Raw genomic sequence first — 24,994 nt, forward strand, 5'->3', positions numbered from 1 at the left:
TGTGGAACAAATTGCTTCTCTTGCTGCTTTCAGCATTCTTTTTTTTTTTTTTTTTGCCTTTGTCTTTAACTGTTTGATAATGCCGTGTGTAGGTGTGGATCTCTTTAATTTTATCCTATTTGGCATTCACTAAGTTTCTTGAATGTCTTTGATCACATTTGGGATGTGTTTGACCATTATTTCTTCAAATAATCTTTCTGCCCTTTCTTCTTCTGGGACTCCCATTATGTATATGTTGGTACACTTGATGGTATCCCACAAATCTTTTAGATTTTATTTTTCTTAATTTTTTTCTCTTCTGTTCCTCACTTAATCTTCATTGACTTCTAAAGTTTACTGATTCTGCCTACTTCCTGCTTACATCTGTTCTTTAGCTCCCTAATGAATTTTCACTTCATTTATTGTATTTTTCAACTCCAGAATTTCTTTTTGGCTCTTTTTAAATAATATGTTTTAAAAAAAATCTCTTTATTGATATTTTCTATTTGGTAAAACATCATTTTCATTGTCTGGGCTTCTTCTGGGATAGTTTCTAGCCTTTTTTCATACATATGGGTCATACTTCCTTGGTTCTTTGTATTTCTTTATAGTTTTTTTGTTGATAACTTGTCATTTTGAGTATTATAATGTGGTAACTCAGGAAATCAAATTCTCTCCCTTCCTCAGGATTTGTTGTTGCTGTTTGTTGCAGTAGTTATTGTTTAGTGATTCTTTTGAACTAGTTTAGTAAAGCCCACAATCTTTGTTGTGTGTGGCCACTAAAATCTCTGCCCTTTAACATAGTGGTCAGCTTGTGATTAGACAGAGATATCCTTAAATGCCTAGAACCAAAAACAAAACAACAACAACAACAAAAAAAAACAAAATAAGACAAAACAAAAAAAAACCTCCCAGTCTTTGCAGTTGGGTCTCTGTGTTGGGCAGGCTTTCAACTCTCAACCCGGCAGTTTACAACCTGTTTTTGCCTTCATCTTTTGCTTTAAGCACAGAACCTGAAGGTCAACTGGAAGTGAGAGCTTAGTACCCTCTAAATTCTTTCCTGGGCATGTGCACAACCCTGGGCAAGTATGTGGCCTTCCAGATCTCTAGGAATATGTGAGAGCTTGTAAAAGCCCTTACTCTCTGAATGATGTAATTCTCCAGCCTTTCCTCTTAATTACTTGCCCCAAAGCTTCCTAGTTAATTACTTGCCACAACTACTATCCATTATCCCAGGCAGTGGCAACTAATACATTTGCCTGTAAATGTTTTTGGTAAACATTCCTAGGTAGCTGCCTTTGAGAGACTTCTAAGTGAGATAAAGTCAGCCCTTTGAGCCAGTCCAGTGATCCACCAGGCAGATCAAAACTAACAACCATGATTCTTTGTGAATGAGGTCCCTTCTGCTCCCTCTAGTAGTGGTCCATGTACCAGAAATTTGGGCTATTTTTAAGGCATTATTGAGCTGGGGAGTTGGGGTTGGAGTGGAGGAACAGGATAAATTAAAACATCACAAAGTTTTATTGGAGTTCACCTGGTTTTTTTTGTTAAGAATTCCCCTGGTTGCTGCAGCTTTTGGTTAGTTTCCTGAGTAGAGAGAAAATTGATTCTGATGGTTTTTGACATGTTTTCTCATTCCTTTTATGTTGGGATTGACTTTTGGTGCTCTTTACCTTGCCTTTTTCACTGACATCATTCTGTGTTTATATGATCTCATAGATTCGGATTCTGGATCAGACTCGGATTCTGATCAAGAGAATGTTGCTTCTGGCAGTAATGCCTCTGGAAGTGAAAGTGAGCAAGATGAAAGAGGTGATTCAGGAAAGCCAAGTAATAAGGAACTGTTTGGAGATGACAGTGAGGATGAGGGAGCTTCACATCACAGTGGGAGTGATAATCACTCTGAAAGATCAGACAATAGGTCAGAAGCTTCTGAGCGTTCTGACCATGAAGACAATGACCCCTCAGATGTAGATCAGCACAGTGGATCAGAAGCTCATAATGATGATGAAGATGAAGGTCATAGATCAGATGGAGGGAGCCATCATTCAGAAGCAGAAGGTTCTGAAAAAGCACATTCAGATGATGAAAAATGGGACAGAGAAGATAAAAGCGACCAGTCAGATGATGAAGAAAAGATACAAAATTCCGATGATGAAGAGAGGGCACAAGGATCTGATGAAGATAAGCTGCAGAATTCTGATGATGATGAGAAAATGCAAAACACAGATGATGAGGACAGGCCTCAGCTTTCAGATGATGAGAGACAACTGTCAGAAGAGGAGAAGGCTAATTCTGATGATGAACGGCCAGCAGCTTCTGATAATGATGACGAGAAACAGAATTCTGATGATGAAGAACGGCCACAGATGTCTGATGAGGAGAAAATGCAAAATTCTGATGATGAAAGGCCACAGGCCTCAGATGAAGAACACAGGCATTCAGATGATGAAGAGGAACAGGACCAGAAATCAGGTAATGCATTTATGAGAACCAAAATGGTTTAGTAGAAGCGTCCATATACAGCAGTGGTACAGTATCCATGCCCACCTTTAGTACCTGTTTTTCTCTTCTGTTCCTCCATTTCAACCCTTTCTAAGTGTACGTTTTGCTTTAAATTTTTCCCCCTAATAATCCATTTATTTTTATCTACCATCATTTGTTAATTGATGATAGATCAAGAAAAAAAGAGGACAGTCTTCAGGAAAGATATATGGTGCTTTAGTAGCTAGGTAATGAATGGAGTTGGTTCCATTTCTGTGGGTAACTGAGAAGCATGCCTCAGGTGAGAATAGATTTGCCTGGGGAAAAAAAGCAATGCCATTGAAAATCTCCATAGGGTAGTTGTACTGACTTGTAAATCTCATACTCCAGCTCAAGGTTTTTGAGATCCAAAATTTGATCATCCAGAGGTAATTAGGCTCCAAGGAGTTCATTCAAACTAGTCACTTATACTGATAGTATAAGAAACTAATTTATAAGCATTGAATTGCAAAATTATTGATTTTGAGAGGATCAGTTATTTCTCTCTTGTCATTGTATACTTGCTGTTGGGGAAAATCGACATTGGATACCAAATGGTAATATCAGGAGGTTGCCTGGGGAGTATAACATCCAGAAGATGAAAACGTGGCTGGATGATCTCAGTGAGCTTTAGTAGCTTGACACATGCATCCTCTAGAGAGATGTGCTTGGGTTAGAATACTTATTTCTTAAAGCTGCAGGAAACACATAGCCTAACTTTGGCTACTGACTCCCTTCTATAATAGTTATGTACACTGTTCTTCTCAAGTTAACACATTCTTCATATAGAATATTGAAATTTGGAGATCTTGTTTCTTTGCATTGTAAAAGTCACCTTGGTTAGGTTAGAATTCTTAAGTAATACCTAGATTGTTTCATTTCCATAGGTGATTGATTATACTCACATATTGATCCTGTCATCTTAGCTTAGATATGGGGGAGAGGGCCTTTAATCCTCTAATACATATTCACAGGATGGCATTCAAGACCACATTTTGGCATTATTTAGGAGGAGGCCAAAGAATTTCGAGAGATAGATAAAGGTCTATCTAGACTACAGGACTGCAATAAGTATTCAATAACTAGTTTTGGGTAGAGTTATTTGTACTGGTAGCAGAATCATTAAAGTTCATGCATTACTTCCCCAATAATAGCAGACTAACCTAAGGCTAGGGTTATGGTGGGGAATCTTATAGCTGGTTATTCTGCTTAACTCTTAACCTAGATCGACGTGGTTTTCTTGAAGTTGGCAATTAGGGAAATAGTTGTACCATCCAGAGATAGTGACATACAGTTGACTCTTGAACAACATGGGTTTGAACTCTGTGGGTCTACTTATATGCAAGTTTTTCATTAAATATAGTACGTTATTATAAATGTATTTTATGATTTTCTTAATATTTTCTTTTTTCTAGCTTTGTTGTAAGAATACAGAGTAACATACCAAATGTGTGTTAACTGTTTATGTTGTCAGGAAGGCTTCCAGTCAACAATAGGGTGTCAGTAGTTGTTTTGGGGGAGTCAGACATTATTTGTGGATTTTTGACTGTGTGTTGTGTGTGTGTGTGTGGGGGGGGGGGGCGGGGGGGGGCCCAGTGTCCCTAACCTCCATGTTCAACTGTATTTGTCTCTTCCATTGATTGCAATGTTTTTACCTCTGTTTTTCTTTTTTTGTAATGAGTCCTATATAAATTTGGTCATAAGTTTCAGTACCACTTTTTTCATTCTATCAGGTTTTTCTGCTTATAGAAAATAATGTTCCTTGAATTAATTTTATTTTTATCAACGTTTTTTTTTTTTTTTTTTTATTTATTTTTGGGACAGAGAGAGACAGAGCATGAACGGGGGAGGGGCAGAGAGAGAGGGAGACACAGAATCGGAAACAGGCTCCAGGCTCCGAGCCATCAGCCCAGAGCCTGACGCGGGGCTCGAACTCACGGACCGCGAGATCGTGACCTGGCTGAAGTCGGACGCTTAACCGACTGCGCCACCCAGGCGCCCCTAATTTTATTTTTAAATTAACTACAGTTTGTATGTGTATGTACAGTTCTAGTAATGTTAACACATAAATATCTTTGTGTAACCATCCCACAGTCAGGACGCAGAACAGTTCTGTTAACCTAAGAAACTCCCTCATTCTGTCCCTTTTGTAGTCACATCCTTTCTCCACCACTGTCCCCTGACAATTACTGATCTGTTTTCTCACTGCACTTTTGTCTTTGGGAGAATGTCATTAGTAAAATGGAATCAGATGTAGTATGTAGCCTTTTTTCTTTAATTTAGACTTCTTTAACCTAGCATGATGCATTTGAGATTTATCTAAATTGTTACATGTATCAGTAGTTCATTCTTATTTATTACTGAGTACTTTTCCATTGTATGGGTACACCACAGTTTGTTTATCCCCAGTGTTGCTTTTAAAATTTTTTTTTTTTTTTTTCAACGTTTATTTATTTTTGGGACAGAGAGAGACAGAGCATGAATGGGGGAGGGACAGAGAGAGAGGGAGACACAGAATCGGAAACAGGCTCCAGGCTCTGAGCCATCAGCCCAGAGCCTGACGCGGGGCTCGAACTCACAGACCGTGAGATCGTGACCTGGCTGAAGTCGGACGCTTAACCGACTGCGCCACCCAGGCGCCCCCCCCAGTGTTGCTTTTAAAGCACAGAATTCAAAGTTAAGATATGACTGTGATTATGCAGAACTTCTAATTCTACCCTTACAGAATCTGCAAGGGGCAGTGACAGTGAAGATGAAGTTTTACGGATGAAACGCAAGAATGCAATTGCCTCTGATTCAGAAGCAGATAGTGACACTGAGGTACCAAAAGGTATTCCAGTTACTTCTTTTACATATATATATATATATTTCTGTCTCTTTCTTCATTTAACTGTAGTGCACTGTTGACTCTGGACATTTACCCCAGACTGCAAGATCCATGGGAAAAGAGTGTGGATACACTTAGTGTACACAGGGAAGTTGTACAGATATGAGAAATCATTTATGCTTAATCAGTTGGAGAAGAACCTGTTGCTGCTTTTTTCTTCTTTTTTTTTTTTAACCTAAGCTCTATGCCCAGCGTGGGGCTTGAACACATGACCCTGAGATCAAGCATCGCATGCTCTACTGATAGAGCCAGCCCCACCCCTCTGCTTCTTCATTTATAGTTAGATAAATCTGTTGTTAGGAGGCTGAGGCTTTGATTGAGGAGGCAATGTCCATTTCTTTAGTTTGACTACTGATAGTTTCAGGACAACTTGTTCTTAATTCCTTAGTAGGTTAATAACACAAGAAGGACTTGATTCTTTAAAGCTATGGGTTAGATGAAGAAGTCATAAAAACCCAGGATTAGGTAAGGTAGGTTTGTTAAAAGGATAAAAGATCTGCCTGTTCATCTCTATGGGTGACTGTTTCAAATGGCAGATTGCTGTACAATACAGATGTTAGTGTAAAAGTTTCCACAAACATAAATTTGATAGTTTCATTACACACAACCATTGTGTTAATGGTAATTAGGCATTAATGTTAAATAGCTTATATAAATTATTGTAAGTAACACTATAAGTAAAGCAAATAGAGGGTCAACTAGAGAGAAAAGGAGAGAGCTGGCAGAACAGGAAGTTGTGGGATTTACTTAAAGATCTTTGGATCTGTAGCTAGTGGTTATGTGCCTGGACTTTGGAATCAGATGATCCAAGTTAGAATCTCTGTGGCTCCACTTTTCAGCTGTATGAAGTTTGGTCAAATCGGTTATTTACTACCCTTCAGTTTTCTGATCTGTAAAAGGGAGATGATGCTAGCTGTCTTAGAGGGTTGGTATCAGAATTCGATATATTCATTCTTTTATTTAGCTCAGTTGTTTATTGGGAATCTGTGTACTAGTACTGTTCTGAGTGCTGGGAATGTAGCAATGATCAACATTCTGGTAGGGTCAGGGTAGGTTAGGGAGACTGATAATGACACGAAGTAAATTAAACATACAGTATGTCAGATGGTGTTAAGAACTAGGAAGAAAATGAATCAGAAGGGACATGAGTTGGGTGGTATTTTCATTTTGATTTTATCATACAGATGAACTTGGCAGAACCTGGACCTTCCTTGCCTCTCCTTTTTTTTTTTTTTTTTTTTTTTTTAATTTTAATTATTATGGCTTTATTTTTTTAGAGTTGTTTGTGTTTTAGAGCAGTTTAGGGTTCACTCTGGAATTGGGGGAAGATACAGAGATTTCCCACATACCTCCTGCCCTCACACATGCATAATCTACCTCATTATCAGCATCCCCCACCAGAGCAGTACATGTATTACAATTGGTGAACCTACACTGATACGTCATTATCCAAAGCCCATAGTTTATATTACGGTTCACTCTAGTTCACTCTTGGTGTTGTACATTTTGTGTGTTTGGACAAATGTGAGTGACCTGTATCCATCATTATGGTATCATATCGAGGAGTTAGTTTCACTGTCCTAAAACCCCTCATGTTCTACCTATTCATCTCTCCTTGCACCTAATGTCTGGCAATTGCTGATCTTTTTATTGATTCCATAGTTTTGCCTTTTCCAGAATGTCATATAATTGGAGTTATATAGAACGTAGCCTTTTCTGATTGGCTTCTTTTACTTAGTAATGTGCATTTCCTCCATGTCTTTTATGGCTTGACCGCTTACTTTTTTTTTTTTTAGGACTGAGTAATATTCCTTTGGATGTACCAGTTTATCCATTCACCTACTGAAGGACATCTTGGTTACTTCCAAGTTTTGGCAAATATGAATAAAGCTGCTGTAAACATTTGTTTGCAGGTTTTAGTGTGGACATAAGTTTGCAACTCCTTTGGGTAAATACCAAGGAGCATGATTGTTAGAGCATATGGTGAGAGTTTGTTTAGCTTTCTAAGAAACTGCCAGGCTGTCTTCTAAAGTAGCTGTCGCATTTGCATTCCTGTGAACAATGATTGAGAGTTCCTGTTGCTCCACATTTTTGCCAGCATTTAGTGTTGTCAATGTTCTGGATTGGGGCCATTCTAGTGTGTTGCCTCTCCTTTTTTTCAGGGATTTTTTTCTCCCCTTTGTCTCAGTAGCTCTCTCTCATGGTTTTATTGTAGACTATATCATTGCCAATGATTGTAACTGCTCTATAATCTCAGTTTCAAGCAGTCTACTTTCTGACCACCCTCCTATCTTTCTTTCACCCCCTCCTCTACCTTTTGTTTATTGGCTTATTACAGATCATTGTTGTTGTTTTACCAAACTTAGCTGAAGTTCTGCCTCTGATGAGAGGGGCCTGGATAGACAGGGGCCTGCATTTTTAAAACTTGAGGGACTGTGTAGAGAATAGGCCTGTATTGAGAGCTTGAGCCCCAAATGTGAGTATCTAGACTGTAGGAGGACATTTGGGCTCCTGGAGAATAAAGGAAAATGGAAGAACAGGTTGCAGAAAATGAAGGGAAAATAAATGTTTCCTCTACAGCCTTGCCTTTCCCTGAATTTGCCCCCTTCCCCCTCCATAGGTACTCTGGTCACATCTTTGAGAGCCAGGTTCAGAGTTGTGTTTGTGTAGTTTCCTGGTGCCTGGTCCAGAAACCTTGGGAATATGTGGAAGGGATAACTTTGAAGAACTTTTGTAATGTATATTAATACTGTGAATTTTCCCTCTATATTACAGATAACAGTGGAACCATGGATCTGTTTGGAGGTGCAGATGATATATCTTCAGGAAGTGATGGTGAAGATAAACCACCTACTCCAGGACAGCCTGTTGTAAGTAAAATTGCCAGGGTGAACTGTGCCCTTATTGAAGGCTAAGTAAATGTTTCAGAGATTAAGGATCTCTTTTATGCCAAGAAGAGGAAGTTGCTAACTCTTTTGCAATATAAAAGTACAATGAACAGATGACTTTCTTAGTTATGTAGGGAACACATGTTTATAAAGGAGAGTAGGAGTAACCACCCTGGTACATTCATCTACGGGAATGCCATTCAGCAATGAAAAGGTTGAAGTATTGATACACACAAGAACTTGGATGAAAGTCCAGGGTATGCAGTGTGAGAAAAAGCCAACCCCAAAAAGTTACGCACTCTATGATTCCACTTACATAGTATTCTTGAAATGACAAACTTACAGAAATGGAGAAGAGCTTAGTGGTTGCCTGAGATTTAGAAGGGATGAGGGTAAGGACAAAGTGGATGTAGCTATAAAAAGGTGATATGAATCTTTGTAATGATGGAAATGTTCTGTATTGATTATATCAAGGTCAATCTGGTTGCTATATAGTTTTTACAAAGTGTTACCACTGGGGGAAACTGGATATAAAGAAAAAGTAAGTGCGTGCCTGGCATGAGGTTGGTGCCATGCTGTAAGAGAGGAGACTGCAGCGATCTGTGACTGGAAAAACTGATTTATTTTTTTAAATTTTTTTTAATGTTTATTTATTTTTGAGACAGAGACAGAGCATGAACAGGGGAGGGTTAGAGAGAGAGGGAGACACAGAATCTGAAGCAGGCTCCAGGCTCTGAGCACAGAGCCCGACGCGGGGCTCGAACTCACAGACCGTGAGATCATGACCTGAGCCGAAGTCGGACGCTTAACCGACTGAGCCACCCAGGCACCCCTGGAAAAACTGACTTAAATGTCTTTCTTGTTCATGCCAAGAAGTGTGTACTGTTGATAATCTTCTCTCATTTTAATTGAAAGAGTGACTCTTGTTGGTGAATATGTGGAAGACAGATTTGTCACAAAAGGGTTTTTTTTTGTTTTTTTTTTTTTAAGACATCTTTTCTTACATTGATGCTTCTGAACTGATCTTGTTTCCCTTGTGGTTTTTGGTGGGGGCTGGATGGGTCGGGATGGGGACTGAGGGCTGTTTTAGCTCCAGAGCCCCAATATCCTTCTTGTCTACCTAAGTCATTAAAGTGTGGAAGTTGAGCTAGACTAGACCATTTCTAAGGTTCTATCAAGCTCTAAAATTCTGTTTCTTTTACTAGGATGAAAATGGATTGCCTCAGGATCAACAGGAGGAGGAGCCAATTCCTGAGACCAGAATAGAAGTAGAAATACCCAAAGTAAACACTGATTTAGGAAATGACTTGTATTTTGTTAAACTGCCCAACTTTCTCAGTGTAGAGCCCAGGTAAGGGGATCAGTTAAAAGTGTTTCTTTTTAAAAAAAAAAAAAAATTTTTAACGTTTATTTATTTTTGAGACAGAGAGAGACAGAGCATGAACGGGGGAGGGGCAGAGAGAGAGGGAGACACAGAAAATCGGAAGCAGGCCCCAGGCTCTGGGCCATCAGCCCAGAGCCCGACGCGGGGCTTGAACTCACGGACCGTGAGATCATGACCTGAGCTGAAGTCGGACGCTCAACCGACTGAGCCACCCAGGCACCCCTAAAAGCGTTTCTTAAAAAAAAAAAAAGAAAAGAAAGCAAGAAAAAAGGCGTTCCTAGATGTTGGATAGAAATATGTGGAATGTTGATATTTTTCTGATTTTACATTAGTTGGCTAATCACAAAATGGAATATCAATCATGTGTCTCTGAAAAAGTAAGCATATCTGGTGATAGAAAAAGTATGGACTGATGTTAAAGGAGACTTTTAATGTTTGTAATTGTTTTTAGCAGTTGATACATTCTTATGAATTAATAGAGATTGCAAGCCTTTGGGTGTTTTTCAACTAGTGCAGCCCTGAAAAAGCTGAAATTGGGAGTGGTGGAATGTGCTAGAGATACTAAACGTGTCCACTTTAGCTGCCATTGTGGGTGTAGAAAAACTAATGGTTTGGGACAGTTAAACAGTGTTGATGGATATTATTCACTAAGTAACATATAAGCTTGGTTCATTTTTTTTTCCCTAGTAAAATGATGTAGAAAGCTAGAGCAGGTATGCCCTGTTCTTTGGAAGACATATAAAAGTAAAGAATATTTTGAATATTTAGCCTTGCTTTTCAAGCAGTATGTATTAGCACCAAATTTCAAGAAGGGGCAGTAATTTGAATACTTCCTTGAAATTGAACATGAAGATATTTATTTGACCATTATGATTTTTCATTATATTATGATTTTTAGTATAATGGAGTATGTTAATAGAGATGTTATTAGATAGCTGTAATGTTCCTTATAAAATATAATTAATAACTTTATTTTAAAAACAATTTATAGACCTTTTGATCCTCAGTATTACGAAGATGAATTTGAAGATGAGGAAATGCTAGACGAAGAAGGTCGAACCAGGTTAAAATTAAAGGTACTTTTCCATGTTTTACTCATTTAGTTTTTCCTTTTCTAAAGTAAAACCTGGGGATATTCACTTGAGACTTGAGCTTTTCAGAATAATTTATGTTTTTCTTTTCATAAACAAATTGTCTTTTCAGAATATTTTTAGGAAGGAAATATATAGCTTTTTCTCTGTAAAGGTGGCACTTTTCCATCATTGTTTTCACTCTTGTATGTTTTTGATGCTTAAATTAATTAGCTTTTTCCTTCAAAGTAAGTAGCATTGTGGTTTGGTGGTTAGAATGACTACCTCCATATGTACTGTGGGTTAAGTTCTAGCAACTTCCTGCAGGAGGATGTCCTTCAGGCTCTTTGATCTATGGATAAATAAATCATATACAAAAAGAATTTATTACTAATACCTTCTGGTTACCCTTTTGACTACTAGGAGAGATTTTTATTATGCTACGTTCCTATTAATGTTTCTCTTTGATATACTTTGTCTCTCCACGGAGGGCCTCTAATCTTTAATCAAGGAGGGTGTAGTTTAAGCAGATCCTTTAAAGTTGAATTGTACCAAAGAATTAGAAGCAGTTGAACTGGGGCGCCTGGGTGGCTCAGTCGGTTGAGCGTCCGACTTCAGCTCAGGTCATGATCTCACAGCTCGTGGGTTCGAGCCCCACGTCGGGCCTTGTGCTGACAGCCTGGAGCCTGCTTCGGGTTCTGTGTCTCCCTCTCTCTCTGCCCCTAACCCATTCACATTCTGTCTCTGTCTCTCTCAAAAATAAAAATAAACATTAAAAAAAAAAAAAAAAAAAAAAAAAAAGCAGTTGAACTTACAGTACTGTCACTGGAGCTATCCTTTTTCAATTCATAAATCCAAAAGATTGCCTATGTAAATACCTCATTTTTCAGTGGATATTGCATATGCTGTTTGAATGGTAAGTGGCAGTCCGGCATTCTTAAAATTCAGGGGCTGAATTTTTACAATAATTCCATCTCTTCAAGTGTGATAAATCTACAAGCATCTAAAGAACCTTATACAAGTTATTTCTATCCAAAATGCATTGACTTCCAGAGCTTTTCAGTGAAATTTTACCAGTCCTTTTTTTTTTTTATTTTTTTATTTTTTTATTCCTTCCTCTTAATGGAAATATAAATCAAATGAGAAAATGGAAATAGACACCAATAACTTGCTCCGGGTCGCACAATTAATAGGTATAGTTTTTAGACTGTTATTTATTTACTTACTTTGCTGTCCTTTTTCTTGCCTCTTCCCTTCCCCCATTAGCTCATCTGTTAATATTTTTCCTTTGAGATTGTGTATCTATTGATATAAGGTTAGGACTATGAATTTTTCATGCTTGTTTTAGTGCCTCTAACATTATTTTACCACTTTTCATTATTTCTCATCATTTATATAAATTAATGTGGTAGTTTGTTATTAACTCCTTATTGATTTTTTGCATTTCCCCTTCTATTAGGGTACAGCAAATACCAATATATCTATTTTCAGGCCATAGAGTGTCAGACTCCAGTATAGGCATCAAAGATTATAAATGAGTGTTTTACTCTAAAACTTTGAGGCTTAGAGTACAAAAGGTTGGTGTGTAACTATTTTTTAATGGTGTGTGATGGAAAATAACCCTGGATGCTTTCTTTTTTGCTGCATTATTTTTTCAAATATTTATTCAAATTTCAGTTAGTTAACATATAGTGCAATATTGGTTTTAGGAGTAGAATTCAGTGATTCATCATTTACAAATAACACCCAGTGCTCATCACAAGTGCCCTCCATCATCCATCTAGCCCATCCGTCACCCCCCTCCCACCATCAACCCTCAGTTTGTTCGCTGTCTTATTTATTTATTTAAATTCTCTTTAAATCCAATTTAGCATATAGTATAATAATTTAAGGAATAGAATATAGTGATTGATCATTACATATAATACCCAGTACTCATATCAACAAGTGCCAAGTGCCCTCGTTAATGCCCATCACCCATTTAGCCTGTCCCCCCACCCAGTACTCCTCCAGCAACCCTTAGTTCTATTTAAGAGTCTCTTATAGTTCGCCTCCCTCCCTCTTTTTATCTTATTTTTCCTTCCCTTCCCCTGTGTTCATCTGTTTTGTTTCTTAAATTCCACATATGAGTGAAGTCATATCATATTTGGGGCACCTGGGTGGCTTAGTCAGTTAAGCGGCGGACTTCAGTTCAGGTCATGATCTTGCAGTTTGTGGGTTCAAACCCCACATTTGGCTCTGTGCTGATAGCTCAGAGTCTGGAGCCTGCTTCAGATTCTGTGTCTCCCTCTGTCTCTGCCCCTCCCTCTCTCGTGCTCTCTCTCTCTCCCTCTCTCTCTCAAAAAAAAAATAAAAATTAAAAAAAAAAGGGTAAGACTCATATCTAAATATTAAAAGAAATCATATGATATTTATCTCTTATTCCACTTAGCATAATACACTCTAGTTTCATCCATGTTGCAAATGGGAAGATTTCATTCTTTTTGATTGCCAAGTAATATTCCATTTGTGTGTGTGTGTGTGTGTGTGTGTGTGTGTGCGCGCGTGCGCGCGCGCGTGCGTGTGGGTACACCACATCTCCTGTATCCATTCATCAGTCTGTGGCCATTTGGGCTCTTTCCATAATTTGGTTGTTGTTCGTTGTGCTGCTGTAAACATTCGGGTGTATGTGCCCCTTCAAATCAGCATTTTTTTTATCCTTTGGATAAATCCTTAGTAGAGCAATTACTGGGTCGTAAAGTAGTTCTATTTTAAATTTTTTGAGGATCCTCGTACTGTTTTCCAGAGTGGCTGCACCAGTTTGCATTCCCACCAACAGTACAAAAGTGTTCCCCTTTCTCTGCATCCTTGCCAACCTTTGTTGTTTCCTGAGTTGTTAATTTTTCCCATTCTGACAGGTATGAGGTGGTACCTCATTGTGGTTTTGATTTGTATTTCCCTGATGATGAGTGATGTTGAGCATTTTTTCATGTGTCGGTTGGCTGTCTGGCTGTCATCTTTGGAGAAGTGTCTGTTCATGTCTTTTGCCCATTTCTTCCCTGGATTAATTTGTTTTTTGGGTGTTGAGTTTGACAAGTTCTTTATAGATTTTGAATACTAAACCTTTATCTGATATGTGATTTGCAAATATCTTCTCCCATTCTGTCGGTTACCTTTTAGTTTTGGTGATTATTTTGTTCTCTTTTTAAAAGTCTCTTACCTATTTTGACTGCTGTTGAAATAAAGAGGTCATGAAACCCAGAAAAAAAAAAAGAATCTTTTGTGTTTTTTTCCCTCTCTCTCTTTCCTCTTTCCTCTTTTTTGTTTATTAAATTTCACATGTCAGAGAAATATGGTATTTGTCTTTGTCTGACTTCACTTAGCATAATACGCTCTAACTTCATCCACATCATTGCAAGTGCCAGTATTTCATTCTTTTTGATGGCTGAGTATATTCCATTGTAGATATACACACATATATATATATATATATATATATAGACATATATATATGTGTGTGTGTGTGTGTGTGTATATATATATGCCACATCTTTATTCATCAGTTGATGGACATTTGGACTCTTTCCATAGTTTGGCTATTGTTGATAATGCTGCTATAAAGATCAGATAATGCTGCTAAAAAGATCAGGATGCATGTATCCCTTTGACTCTGTAATTTTGTATCTTTTGGGTAAATACCTAGTAGTGCAAATTGCTGGATCATAGCGTGCTTCTATTGTTAGCTTTTAAAAAATTTTTTTTTCTGTTTATTTTTGAGAGATAGAGCATGTGTGAGTGGGGGATGGGCAGAGAGAGGGAGACAGAGGATCCAAAGTGGGCTCCATGCTGACAGCAGAAAGCCCAGGAAGGGGCTTGAACTCAGGAACTGTGAGATCATGACCTGAGCCAAAGTCAGATGCTTAACCAACTGAGCCACCCAGATGCCCCTATTTTTAATTTTTTGAGGAGCCTCCATACTGTTCTCCAGAGTGGCAATACCAGTTTGAATTCCTACCAACAGTGCAAAAGGGTTCCCTGTTCTCCACATCCTTGCCAACACCTGTTGTTTCTTGTGTTGTTAATTTTAGCCATTCTTACAGATGTGAGGTGGTATCTCATTGTGGTTTTGATTTGTATTTCCCTCATGATGAGTGATGTTGAACATCTTTTCGTGTGTCTGTTAGCCATCTGGATGTCGTTTTTGGAAAAATGTCTATTCATGTCTTCTGACCATTTCTTCACTGGGTTATTTGTTTCTTGGGTGTTTGATAAGTTCTTTATAGATTTTGGATACTAACCCTTTATTTGATACATCATTGGCAGATATCATCTCCCATTCCATGGGTGCTTTTTTAGTTTTATTGACTGCTTCCTTTGCTGTGCAGAAGCTTTTTATCTTGATGAAGTTCCAATAGTTCATTTTTGCTTTTGTTTCCCTTGCCTCCAGTGACTGTCTTAATAAGAAGTTGCTACAGCTGAGATCAAAGAGGTTGTTGCCTTTGTTCTCCTCTAGGATTTCTATGGTTTCCTGTCTCACGTTTAGGTGTTTCATTCATTTTGAATTTATTTTTGTGCATGGTTTAAGAAAGTTGGACCCTTTGTTTCTTGAGTGATGTTCTGGAAACTAGCCTGAACATTTTTAAAGAGTTGGTTGGTGGTGTAATTCTTCAAAGAACAGGAATTGGGGTGGGGTGTCTGACTGGCTTACTCGGAAGAGTGTGTGACTCTTGATTTTGGGGTTGTGGCTTTGAGCCCCGTGTTGGGTATAGAGATTACTAAAAAAAAAATAACCTTAAAATAAAGAGTAAGGAACCAGGTATGGTTTATATATTTCTATGAGGTCATCCATCTTTAAAGGTATTTTACTGTGTTTTTCATCCTGATAGGGTGGGACCTAGCAGTGTATTCTATCATAGCTTCATTCTAATTTGAATCACCTTGTATAATAGAAAACATTTTTCACAATGGCTTCTCAGTTAATAATGGCCCATATATGTGTGTATGTTTTTTTGTTTGAGAGGGAGGGTAGGAATAGGGATAGATTGTTTTGTTTTTATGTCTTTATTAAGGAAAATTTTAAACACATTACAAATATAATGAGAACTGTATAATGAACTCTGATGTAACCATCACTCAGTGGTTGGACAATTTTGTTTCATCTGTATTCCTTACCCCACCTTACCCAGACTTTTAAACAATCTCAGATATGTCATTGTATTTCATTCATGAATATTGAGTTCTTTCATCAGCCCGCTTGGTAGTTGTTTTAAGTTTATTTATTTTTTAATGTTTATTTATTTTTGAAGGAGAGAGAGAGCATGAGTCGGGGAGGGGCAGAGAGAGAGGGAAACACAATTAGAAGCAGGATCTGGGCTCTGGGCTATCCCATAGAGCCTGATGCAGGGCTCAAACTCACAAGCTGCAAGATCATAACCTGAGCCGAAGTCAGACGCCCAACCGATTGAGCCACCCAGGCGCCCCAGGTTTATTTTTTTAGTAATCTCTACACCAACCTGGGGCTCGAACTCATGGCCCCAAGATCAAGGGTCGCTTGCTCTTCCCATTGAGCCAGCCAGGCACCCCCCATAGTTGTTTATATAGAGAAGAATAAAAAGGAAAGTGGAAAAACTGGAAGGGAACCATTAGGACCGTGTTGCAAAGACAGTCACAGCTAACAGTGGACATCCAGAAAGTCTAAGTGGGAATGGGAGCAGCTGCTTTTCAGGTTGATGGTGGGGGAATAGGCATAGGGAAGCATGGGCTTAGATCAGTTTTCAAAATACTGACTTCTTTTTGTTGCCATCTTGATTCATATTCTCTTTATCTTTGTGAGTATATGTTTTTAAATTTTTTCACTCTCGTTTCAGTGGCTTTCCAGGATGCAGCAGTGATAAACTACATGCATTTAATGTGCTATGATTTCCTGGTAGTCCCATTGAGTTTAATTTCAGTAGCAGTGGTTTTCATTTTAGGAAGCTCTTGAATATTTTCCACATCTGCCTGCCATTTCCCCTACATGCAATTAAGATAATGTTAGACTCTAAACCTGCTCAAAAACTAGGGTTTTAATCTTTCCAGGGTGCTGCTTTTTCCTTACCCATATTTAGGGAGCTTCTCTATTTCCCTAGGTTTTTGGTCCCATATTTATTTGGTTTTTTAGCTGTGTGAAAGAACCTGCTTTATAGAGGAAGCTTCAGGTCTAAATTGCTACCTTCTGTGGCCTCAAGTCTTTATCTCTTGTCCCGATAGCTCTTATTGTATCTTAACACATCCAGGGTTATGACAGACTTAGCATTAGCTCAAATGCTCTGGCATTCAGTCCCCTTTGTGATTCCAGCTCTAGGAGTTGAGAAATTCACTTAAGCTAATTGTTTTTCCTGTTGATAACGTTTCCAGCATCTCTAGGTGATTAAAACAAAAGGGTTTCAATGTTGTCTGTTTTTCTGTCACTACGTGTGTATGCTTATTCTACAATTCTGTGTCTCTTGAGGAGAAAGGAAGCAGAAAGTACAGTACTCTAAGGCACTTGTGTTTTAAAACAGGTAGAAAATACTATAAGATGGAGGACACGCCGGGATGAGGAAGGAAATGAAATTAAAGAAAGCAATGCTCGGATAGTCAAGTGGTCAGATGGAAGGTGAGTCCAAAACACCTAGAATGCGACTAGGAGGGATCAAACTTTAGAATAAAACTTTATTTTTTGGATACCTCGTATTAAAGAATTTCCATTGCTAAGCCTTGGCATTGCACAGAAATCCTGAGGAAATAAATAGGTAGTTGAAGGTCGAGAGGGCTGGTGAAACACATTAAAAGTAGGCCAAAGATGTGATCATCCTTGCTGGCTATAGTATGGTTGTTTGGAAATGTTAGACCAGCTCCCCTCCCCATTGCATGCTGCTCAGAATAAGATGATGTGTCAGAAAAGCTACCTTCCACTGGGAAAGTAGTAGAGGCTGAGTAAATGTCATAGTATGTTTAAAGGCTGAATAAAAGTCATAGTATGTTTTCCTTTGGAACGTACTTCGTTGGTAAACATGAAAACAACATGTTTTGCTTCTTTGTAGGTTGTTTTTCACATCATCCTGGCTTCTTTACTCTTTCCTTCTGAAAGTAGCAGTTGTATCACATTTTAAGTAAAATAAAATCGTAGAATGAAAGCTTTATGACTTTAATATATGAAGTGTTTCTTCTTTTCAGCATGTCTCTGCATTTAGGCAACGAAGTGTTTGATGTTTACAAAGCTCCACTGCAGGGAGATCACAACCATCTTTTTATAAGACAAGGTACTGGTCTACAGGGACAAGCTGTTTTTAAAACCAAACTCACATTCAGGTAACTATTATCAACTACAATATTTATTACGGTAAAAGCAGTGAATATAGATATTGTCCAAATTACTTGACTCCTGATTGAATATAACCTTCTGTATAGTTCACCAAAGACCAAGGTCTGGGTCTCAGCTCTGAAGATTCAAACGCTATTTTGTCAGGTACACTAAAAGTTGCTCTTTCACAGGGAACCAAGTCATGCTAATCGAACTTACAGGAGACTCTTATGTAAATCAGAATGTTAATTTATTCCAGTGGTTACTATAGCTTCCAGGGGGTCTAGAATACTTGCTGGTCAGTGTCTTTTTTTTTTCTTTCCCCCCCAATAAAATTGATCTGGAAGACTAACTGATAACTGGAGGTTGGTAGTGTGCATGTGGTCAGAGGAAAGGCAACGAGTTGGGCGTCAAGGCTGGGGTCCTGTTCTTTAGTCTGCTGTGTCCAGACCACTCTGGGGGTATGTCCCCCATGCAGCCCAGAGTACTCAGGTCAGCTGGTGAGAGCATTCCCCTTCTTTAGACTGTGTAGGCACTACGGTGAAATGTTCGCATTTTTCTTTTCTTGATTCTAAGCAAGTCATCCTCCTTGGGTAATGTTTATCTTTAGAGAGGACACAATAATCTTGATTGTGACTTAGCTTTTTGAAAACTGCAATTGTCAAAAGTCTAGTCTTCAGAATCAGACCTATATTTCAGTTCCATTTCCGCATATGCAACCTTGTGCAATTTTCTCAACTTCTCTGCCTCAATTTCCTAATACATAAAATCATTTTCATAGAGTAGCTGTGACAGTGAAATCATATAACTTGTAAAACACAAAACACTGTGCTCAGCAAATCTCCTTGAGTTTTTGTATTTACGGATTCTGGAGGGTGATAATGCCGTGTCAAGGCTTTTTTACTCCAGCTTTTGTTTCTTACTTTCTTTTGAGATAAGAAGGTTTCAGTGAGCCACAGAATGGAGAAATTTTGGAATCCTCTCACCTGGCGTGTGCAGTTTAGTGTCCCTGCCTATTTTTCCCTAGAGGATAAGAATGGTCTCTGGTCTGTTGTTTTTGTGATGTTGATGTGACTGGCTCACAAATGTATTTGGTAAACAGGCATTTTTGTTCATTTCTTGCAGACCTCACTCTACAGACAGCGCCACACATAGGAAGATGACCCTGTCACTTGCGGACAGATGTTCAAAGACACAGAAGATTAGAATCTTACCAATGGCTGGTCGTGATCCTGAGTGCCAGCGCACTGAAATGATTAAGGTACTTTTTTGCTAAGCTCTATCCTGGGATTTTGGGTACAGGCATACCTCAGAGAGATTGCGGGTTTGGTTCCAGACCTCTGCAATAAAGCAAATCAAATCGTTTTTTTTTGTTTCCTAGTGCATGTAAAAATTATGTTTACATCATATTGTAGTCTATTTGAAAACAATTTTTTCATGTTTATTTATTTTTGAGAGCGAGACAGAGACAGAGCATGAGCAGGGGAGGGGCAGAGATAGAGGGAGACACAGAATCCAAAGCAGGCTCCAGGCTCTGAGCTGACAGCACAGAGCCTGATGCGGGGCTTGAACTCACGAACTGTGAGATCATGACCTGAGCTGAAGTCGGATGCTTAACTGAGTTACCCAGTCGCCCCCACCTTTTTGAAATCTTTTTATATCATACTGTAGTCTATTAAATGTTCAATAGCATTATACCTCCAAAAATATGTAGATACCTTAACTTAAACATATTTTTTGCTAAAATATGCAAACCATCATCTAAACTTTTTAGCAAGTCATAACCACTCATCAGAGATCACCATAACAAATATAATAATGAAAAAGTTTGAAATATTGCAAGAATTACCAAAATGTGACACAGAAACACAAGGTGAGCAAATAAATGCCGTAAGAAAAATTATGCCTATAGACTTGCTCAGCACAGGGTTGCCGTAAACCTTCAAAGTGCAATAAAATGAGGTATAGCTATATATTAAGAATAGTATTTCCCAAAACTTTGTTTCTCATCTCTTCTTTGAGTACCTTTTTTTTCTTTCCAGCTGACATGAACAGGAAGCTGGATCACTTTCCTAAGCATTTGGCAAACAAGAGTGATGTGGTGATGGTCATAAAACAGACACGAGGGTTTGGGTTTTCTCTGACCAGGTCCTCAGGGTTTAGTAACAAACTGATCACTGAAAGGATCTGAACTTTTGCATATAATTTCAAAGATTATTTAGTGAATCGATGTCAAAAGTTAGTGGAAATGCCAGAGATGTAGTCTAAAATAGAATAATAATAGACCAGAAGTTTAAGTGGGAATATGCCTCAAGGAGAATCAAGCAGAATAGCTGGTGGTTTTTAAGGTCCGTTTATAATGTTCTACCTACTAGGTTTTCAAATCCAATTAGCTACAAAGTCAATTCTGGGGCATTGTTTGTAAATGATGGGAGTATAATGCTTGTATCAACCCCTGTGGCCTTTTGTGCAGCACTTGCTTTAAGAAGCCGAATGCAGCAGTATAGTTTCATGCTTTCTCCTCTCTATCTTCTCTGATATCTGCTAGATCTCTCCCATTGCCCTTCCTGCTTCGTGTGGTTTTGTTCCTTGGTGCACCAGGGCACAGTGAGGCTAAGACACTCTGGTTGCCTCAGGGCCTTTCTTACCGATCTCATTATCAGACTCCTGTCAGACTCTGCTGATGATCTGGCCCTGGGCCCCTTATATTTTGTTCAAGGAGGCTGGTTAACTAAGCCAGATTCATAGCAGTGCCTAACCTAATGGGGTGTAGATACACTGGCTTTGGGGCCTGACTTCTTGCGCCACTACCCCACCTTTTCTGCTCAAGCCAACGCAGCTGGAGGAACCTTCAGACTCTAGTCTCAGCATGATTGGAAGAGCCCTCTGGATTACCTTACAAGATCCCCCCCTAACCGTCTTCCACTTCCCCAGTTTCCATGAAAATGCACAAGGAATGAACTGGTTGGTTCTTAGTCGCTGTTATACTGAATACAATAGTACAACCTTAATGAAAAATTTGCTGCATAGAATGTTTACCAACGTATAGTTGTATGCAGTAACATAGAGCAATTAAATTAGAAATTCAAAGAAATGCCATAATCTCTCATATTGTGTCTCTGTCTTGTGAACACCAGTGTGTGGATCGCCAGGCAGAGAAGGGTGTGAAGGGTGTGAAAGTTCTACTTTGGGGCTCAGGGACCCTCCCCTGCCAGTACCTCCCCATCCTGTCATCAGGAGCGACGGGGAGCTCTCTGGGGTGAGGGGCCCTGACAGGAATATCTGAGCACCGTTGTACTTTGATGGAGCCTGAGCAAGTTGGGTTGTCTGTCTCAGGGATTAACAGAAACGGCCGCCCTCAGGCGTCCACTGGGCAAGGATGAGGTTCTTCAGGCTGGTTGCTGCTCTCCAGACTCTGACTGACGGGCAGCACAAGGGGACGCTGCAGCTCCCAGGGCCGTGCCTGTGCCAGTTCTGATCGGCCGCTGGTGCGAGAGAGCCCTCAGCCTCTTCACCCTGTGTTACCTTCACGCCTTAGAACTAAAGGGAGTGATCGCTGTGTGGTAACAGGTGTAGAATGGAGACAACTAGGTGTTATCCTGGGCTGGGCATTCACATATTCTTTAGAGTAAAAGTAGTTTCAGGTGGGCAGTAAACTAGTTCATTTTTCAAAGTTCACTATTTTATTTGCTTCTTTACAGAAAGAAGAAGAACGTTTGAGGGCTTCTATTCGTAGGGAGTCTCAGCAGCGCCGAATGAGAGAGAAGCAGCACCAGCGGGGACTGAGTGCTAGTTACCTAGAACCTGATCGATATGACGAGGAGGAGGAAGGCGAGGAGTCCATCAGCTTGGCTGCCATTAAAAACCGATATAAAGGGGGCATTCGAGGTGAGTGTGCAGAAGTTAAATTTCATAGTTTCAGGGTTCAGGAACTTATCTTTGCATTTGGCCTACTCTGAATGCCCAGTCACTGGACATTTCATCTTTAAGGAATCCGTGGAATGAGTGATACATTTCAAGAGTTACTGAACTAGACATTGCAGAATTCTTCCAGGTGAACCTGAAGGGGTGGGAACTGCTGCCTCATTCTTACTGAAGGAACAGAAACCTTGAGAGGTCGAGTAACTTGCCCAAAGATGCATAGTTAGTAAGTGGACGGTTCTTGAACCAGGCTCATCTGACTTCTGAGGCATCTGTCTCAGTCCCAGTACTGCATCCAGGGATTTCCTCACAGCCCGCGGCAAGGCAAGCTGCTGGAAAGCAGACTGAACCCGAGGTAGAAGACTTGTCCTGGGTTCCCGACCTGAGCCGGCTCTAGTCTCGCTTCTGCCACTCTTCTGTTGGATTGATGACTTCTCAAAAGTTACAATACCTACCTTCTATTAACCTCATTAGGAAAAAGCCAACCTATTAATAATAGTATTTACAATAGGAGGCTTTGAGAATTGAATGATGTAATACATATACAGTACTTTGCCCAGCACCTGGCACATTCAAGTACTAAAGAAATGAAACCTAAAACCATTGTTGTTATTCTTACTAGTCGTCAGCTTTAGGCAAATGACTTCATATCTCTGAATATCGTGTTCCCTTTCTGTAAAATGAGACCCTAATCCCCCCTAGGTCAGCCTGAGAGAGCTTTGGGAACCACTGTACAATGTAAGATACACCGTGGGTGACCATGCATCCTAGTTTTGTCCTTATTAAGTGACAGATTTTAAGAGCACTAAAATTTCCCCTCTGTCATCCTATAAAACACCTTTTTCCTTTCCTTGCAGTGACTGCATTTGTTCTGGTGAGCTATTTCATCCTTCTTTCCTACCTATTATTTTGGGACTACAGTACAGAGGCGATTTTTTTGTTAGTGCTAATTTCCCACAAAAAAAGATTAGTTACAGAAATAAACCACATGAATACTAAATAAAAACAAAAAAATCGAGGATGCTTTTGGTTCACGAGAGATTGAAAACCTACCTGACAAGTTCATTAGCATTCAGTTCAGTTCAGGCTCTGGGTTCTCAGACAAGGGGGTTGGTCTAAAGTCAGCTGTTCTTGATTCCATCCTGAGGTTCACCTGGGCTGGGGCATTAGCACAGACTGTTACTCCTCTCCATCTCCCTTTGAAACGGCCATCTGGCAACAAATGGTCTTCTCAGGACCGGGAGTCCATCCCTTGATTTGATTTTCAAAGCTTATTTTGGAATTTTTAGTTATCTCCCAGGAAAGAATGACTCAGGCGTCCATAGGTTATTCTGGAAGAATAATAGTGTTTGTGTCTTTAGTGACCTTGCACACAGCTTTTTTATTTTTTTTATTTTTTTATTTTTTTTTAAATTTTTTTTTTAACGTTTATTTTTGAGACAGAGAGAGACAGAGCGTGAACAGGGGAGGGGCAGAGAGAGAGGGAGACACAGAATCTGAAACAGGCTCCAGGCTCTGAGCAGTCAGCACAGAGCCCGACGCGGGGCTTGAACTCACGGACCGTGAGATCATGACCTGAGCCGAAGTCAGACGCTCAACCGACCGAGCCACCCAGGCGCCCCACACACAGCTTTTTTAATATTTAATAGTGGCCATTCTTGTATTATGAGAGGGTAAGTGCTTCATTTCAACATATTAAATCTTACATTTATTTTTAAATCCAAAAAATTTTAATGATTTGTTTCTTGCAAAAATATACAGAAGGAATGAAAGATATTCATCAGAAGAATTCAGAAATGAACAAATCACTGTCTAAAAATCACTCACAAATCATTCCTTTGCTTTCAGAGGAACGAGCCAGAATCTATTCATCAGACAGTGATGAGGGATCAGAAGAAGACAAGGCTCAAAGATTACTCAAAGCAAAAAAACTGACCAGTGATGAGGTAAAACCAAATTTGTTCAATTGTAGGGTGTTACCCTGTATGCTTGAGTCCACTACTGGAATGAAGAAGAACTCACAGCCCAGAAACACAGACAGATGTGTCTGTACACTTCACTGAGAAATAAATGTAGTGACAGGACCAGGAGTGACCCAGAGGGTCTGAGCCCTGTGATCAGGTGCGTGTTGGAAGGTTGCTCAGAGAGGAAGACCCCTCGCTGATGTTGAAGAAAGTGTTAGCTTGTGGGGCACATCAGCCAGGCGGGCATTTTAGGTGGATGAAAAGGCCTGTGAGAAAGTGTGCGGGGCCCTGAGATGGCAAGGCTTGACTAGAAACTAGATATCATTCAGTGTGGGTAGATCAGAAGGTTTATTTATCTCTTCTTTCTTTTGTCTATTTTCAATACATTTTTAAAAATTTTAATTTTTTAATTTACATCCAAGTTAGTTAGCATATAGTGCAACAATGATTTCAGGAGTAGATTCCTTAATTCCTCTTACCCATTTAGCCCATCCCCCCTCCCACAACCCCTCCAGTAACCCTCTGTTTGTTCTCCATATTTAAGAGTCTCATGTTTTGTCCCTTCCCTGTTTTTATATTATTTTTGCTTCCCTTTCCTTATGTTCATCTGTTTTGTATCTTAAAGTCCTCATATGAGTGAAGTCATATGATATTTGTTTTTCTCTAATTTCACTTAGCATAATATCTTCTAGTTCCATCCATGTAGCTGCAGATAGCAAGATTTCCTTCTTCGTGATTGCCGAGTAATACTCCATTGTATATATATACCACATCTTCTTTATCCATTCATCCATCGATGGGCATTTGGGCTCTTTCCATACTTTGGCTATTGTTGATAGTGCTGCTATAAACATGGGGGTGCATGTGTCCCTTCGAAACAGCACACCTGTATCCCTTGGATAAATACTTAGTAGTGCAGTTGTTGGGTCATAGAGTAGTTCTATTTTTAATTTTTTGAGGAACCTCCATACTGTTTTCCAGAGTGGCTGCACCAGTTTGCATTCCCACCAGCAGTGCAAAAGAGATCTTCTTTCTCTGCATCCTCGCCAACATCTGTTGTTGCCTGAGTTGTTAA

General features: G+C 39.3%; 1 protein-coding gene across 3 annotated transcripts in view; it reads left to right on the forward strand.

The window, feature by feature from the left end:
• LEO1 (LEO1 homolog, Paf1/RNA polymerase II complex component) overlaps positions 1-24,994 on the forward strand; it is a 39,678-nt gene that overhangs the window by 7,282 nt on the left and 7,402 nt on the right. For 2 of the 3 annotated variants that reach the window (XM_042941999.1, XM_042942000.1), the window contains exons 2-11: positions 1,699-2,454; positions 5,228-5,332; positions 8,165-8,259; positions 9,483-9,628; positions 10,653-10,737; positions 17,253-17,347; positions 17,908-18,042; positions 19,160-19,295; positions 21,736-21,922; positions 23,804-23,901. In XM_042941999.1, the coding sequence (XP_042797933.1) occupies positions 1,699-2,454; positions 5,228-5,332; positions 8,165-8,259; positions 9,483-9,628; positions 10,653-10,737; positions 17,253-17,347; positions 17,908-18,042; positions 19,160-19,295; positions 21,736-21,922; positions 23,804-23,901 (1,838 nt within the window). Of the gene's footprint in view, positions 1-53; positions 93-1,698; positions 2,455-5,227; positions 5,333-8,164; positions 8,260-9,482; positions 9,629-10,652; positions 10,738-17,252; positions 17,348-17,907; positions 18,043-19,159; positions 19,296-21,735; positions 21,923-23,803; positions 23,902-24,994 lie in introns of those variants that run through there. The other variant, XM_042942002.1, reaches the window with a different exon arrangement.

This window comes from Panthera leo, chromosome B3 (assembly GCF_018350215.1).
Source record: "Panthera leo isolate Ple1 chromosome B3, P.leo_Ple1_pat1.1, whole genome shotgun sequence".
Taxonomy (NCBI): Eukaryota; Metazoa; Chordata; class Mammalia; order Carnivora; family Felidae; genus Panthera; species Panthera leo.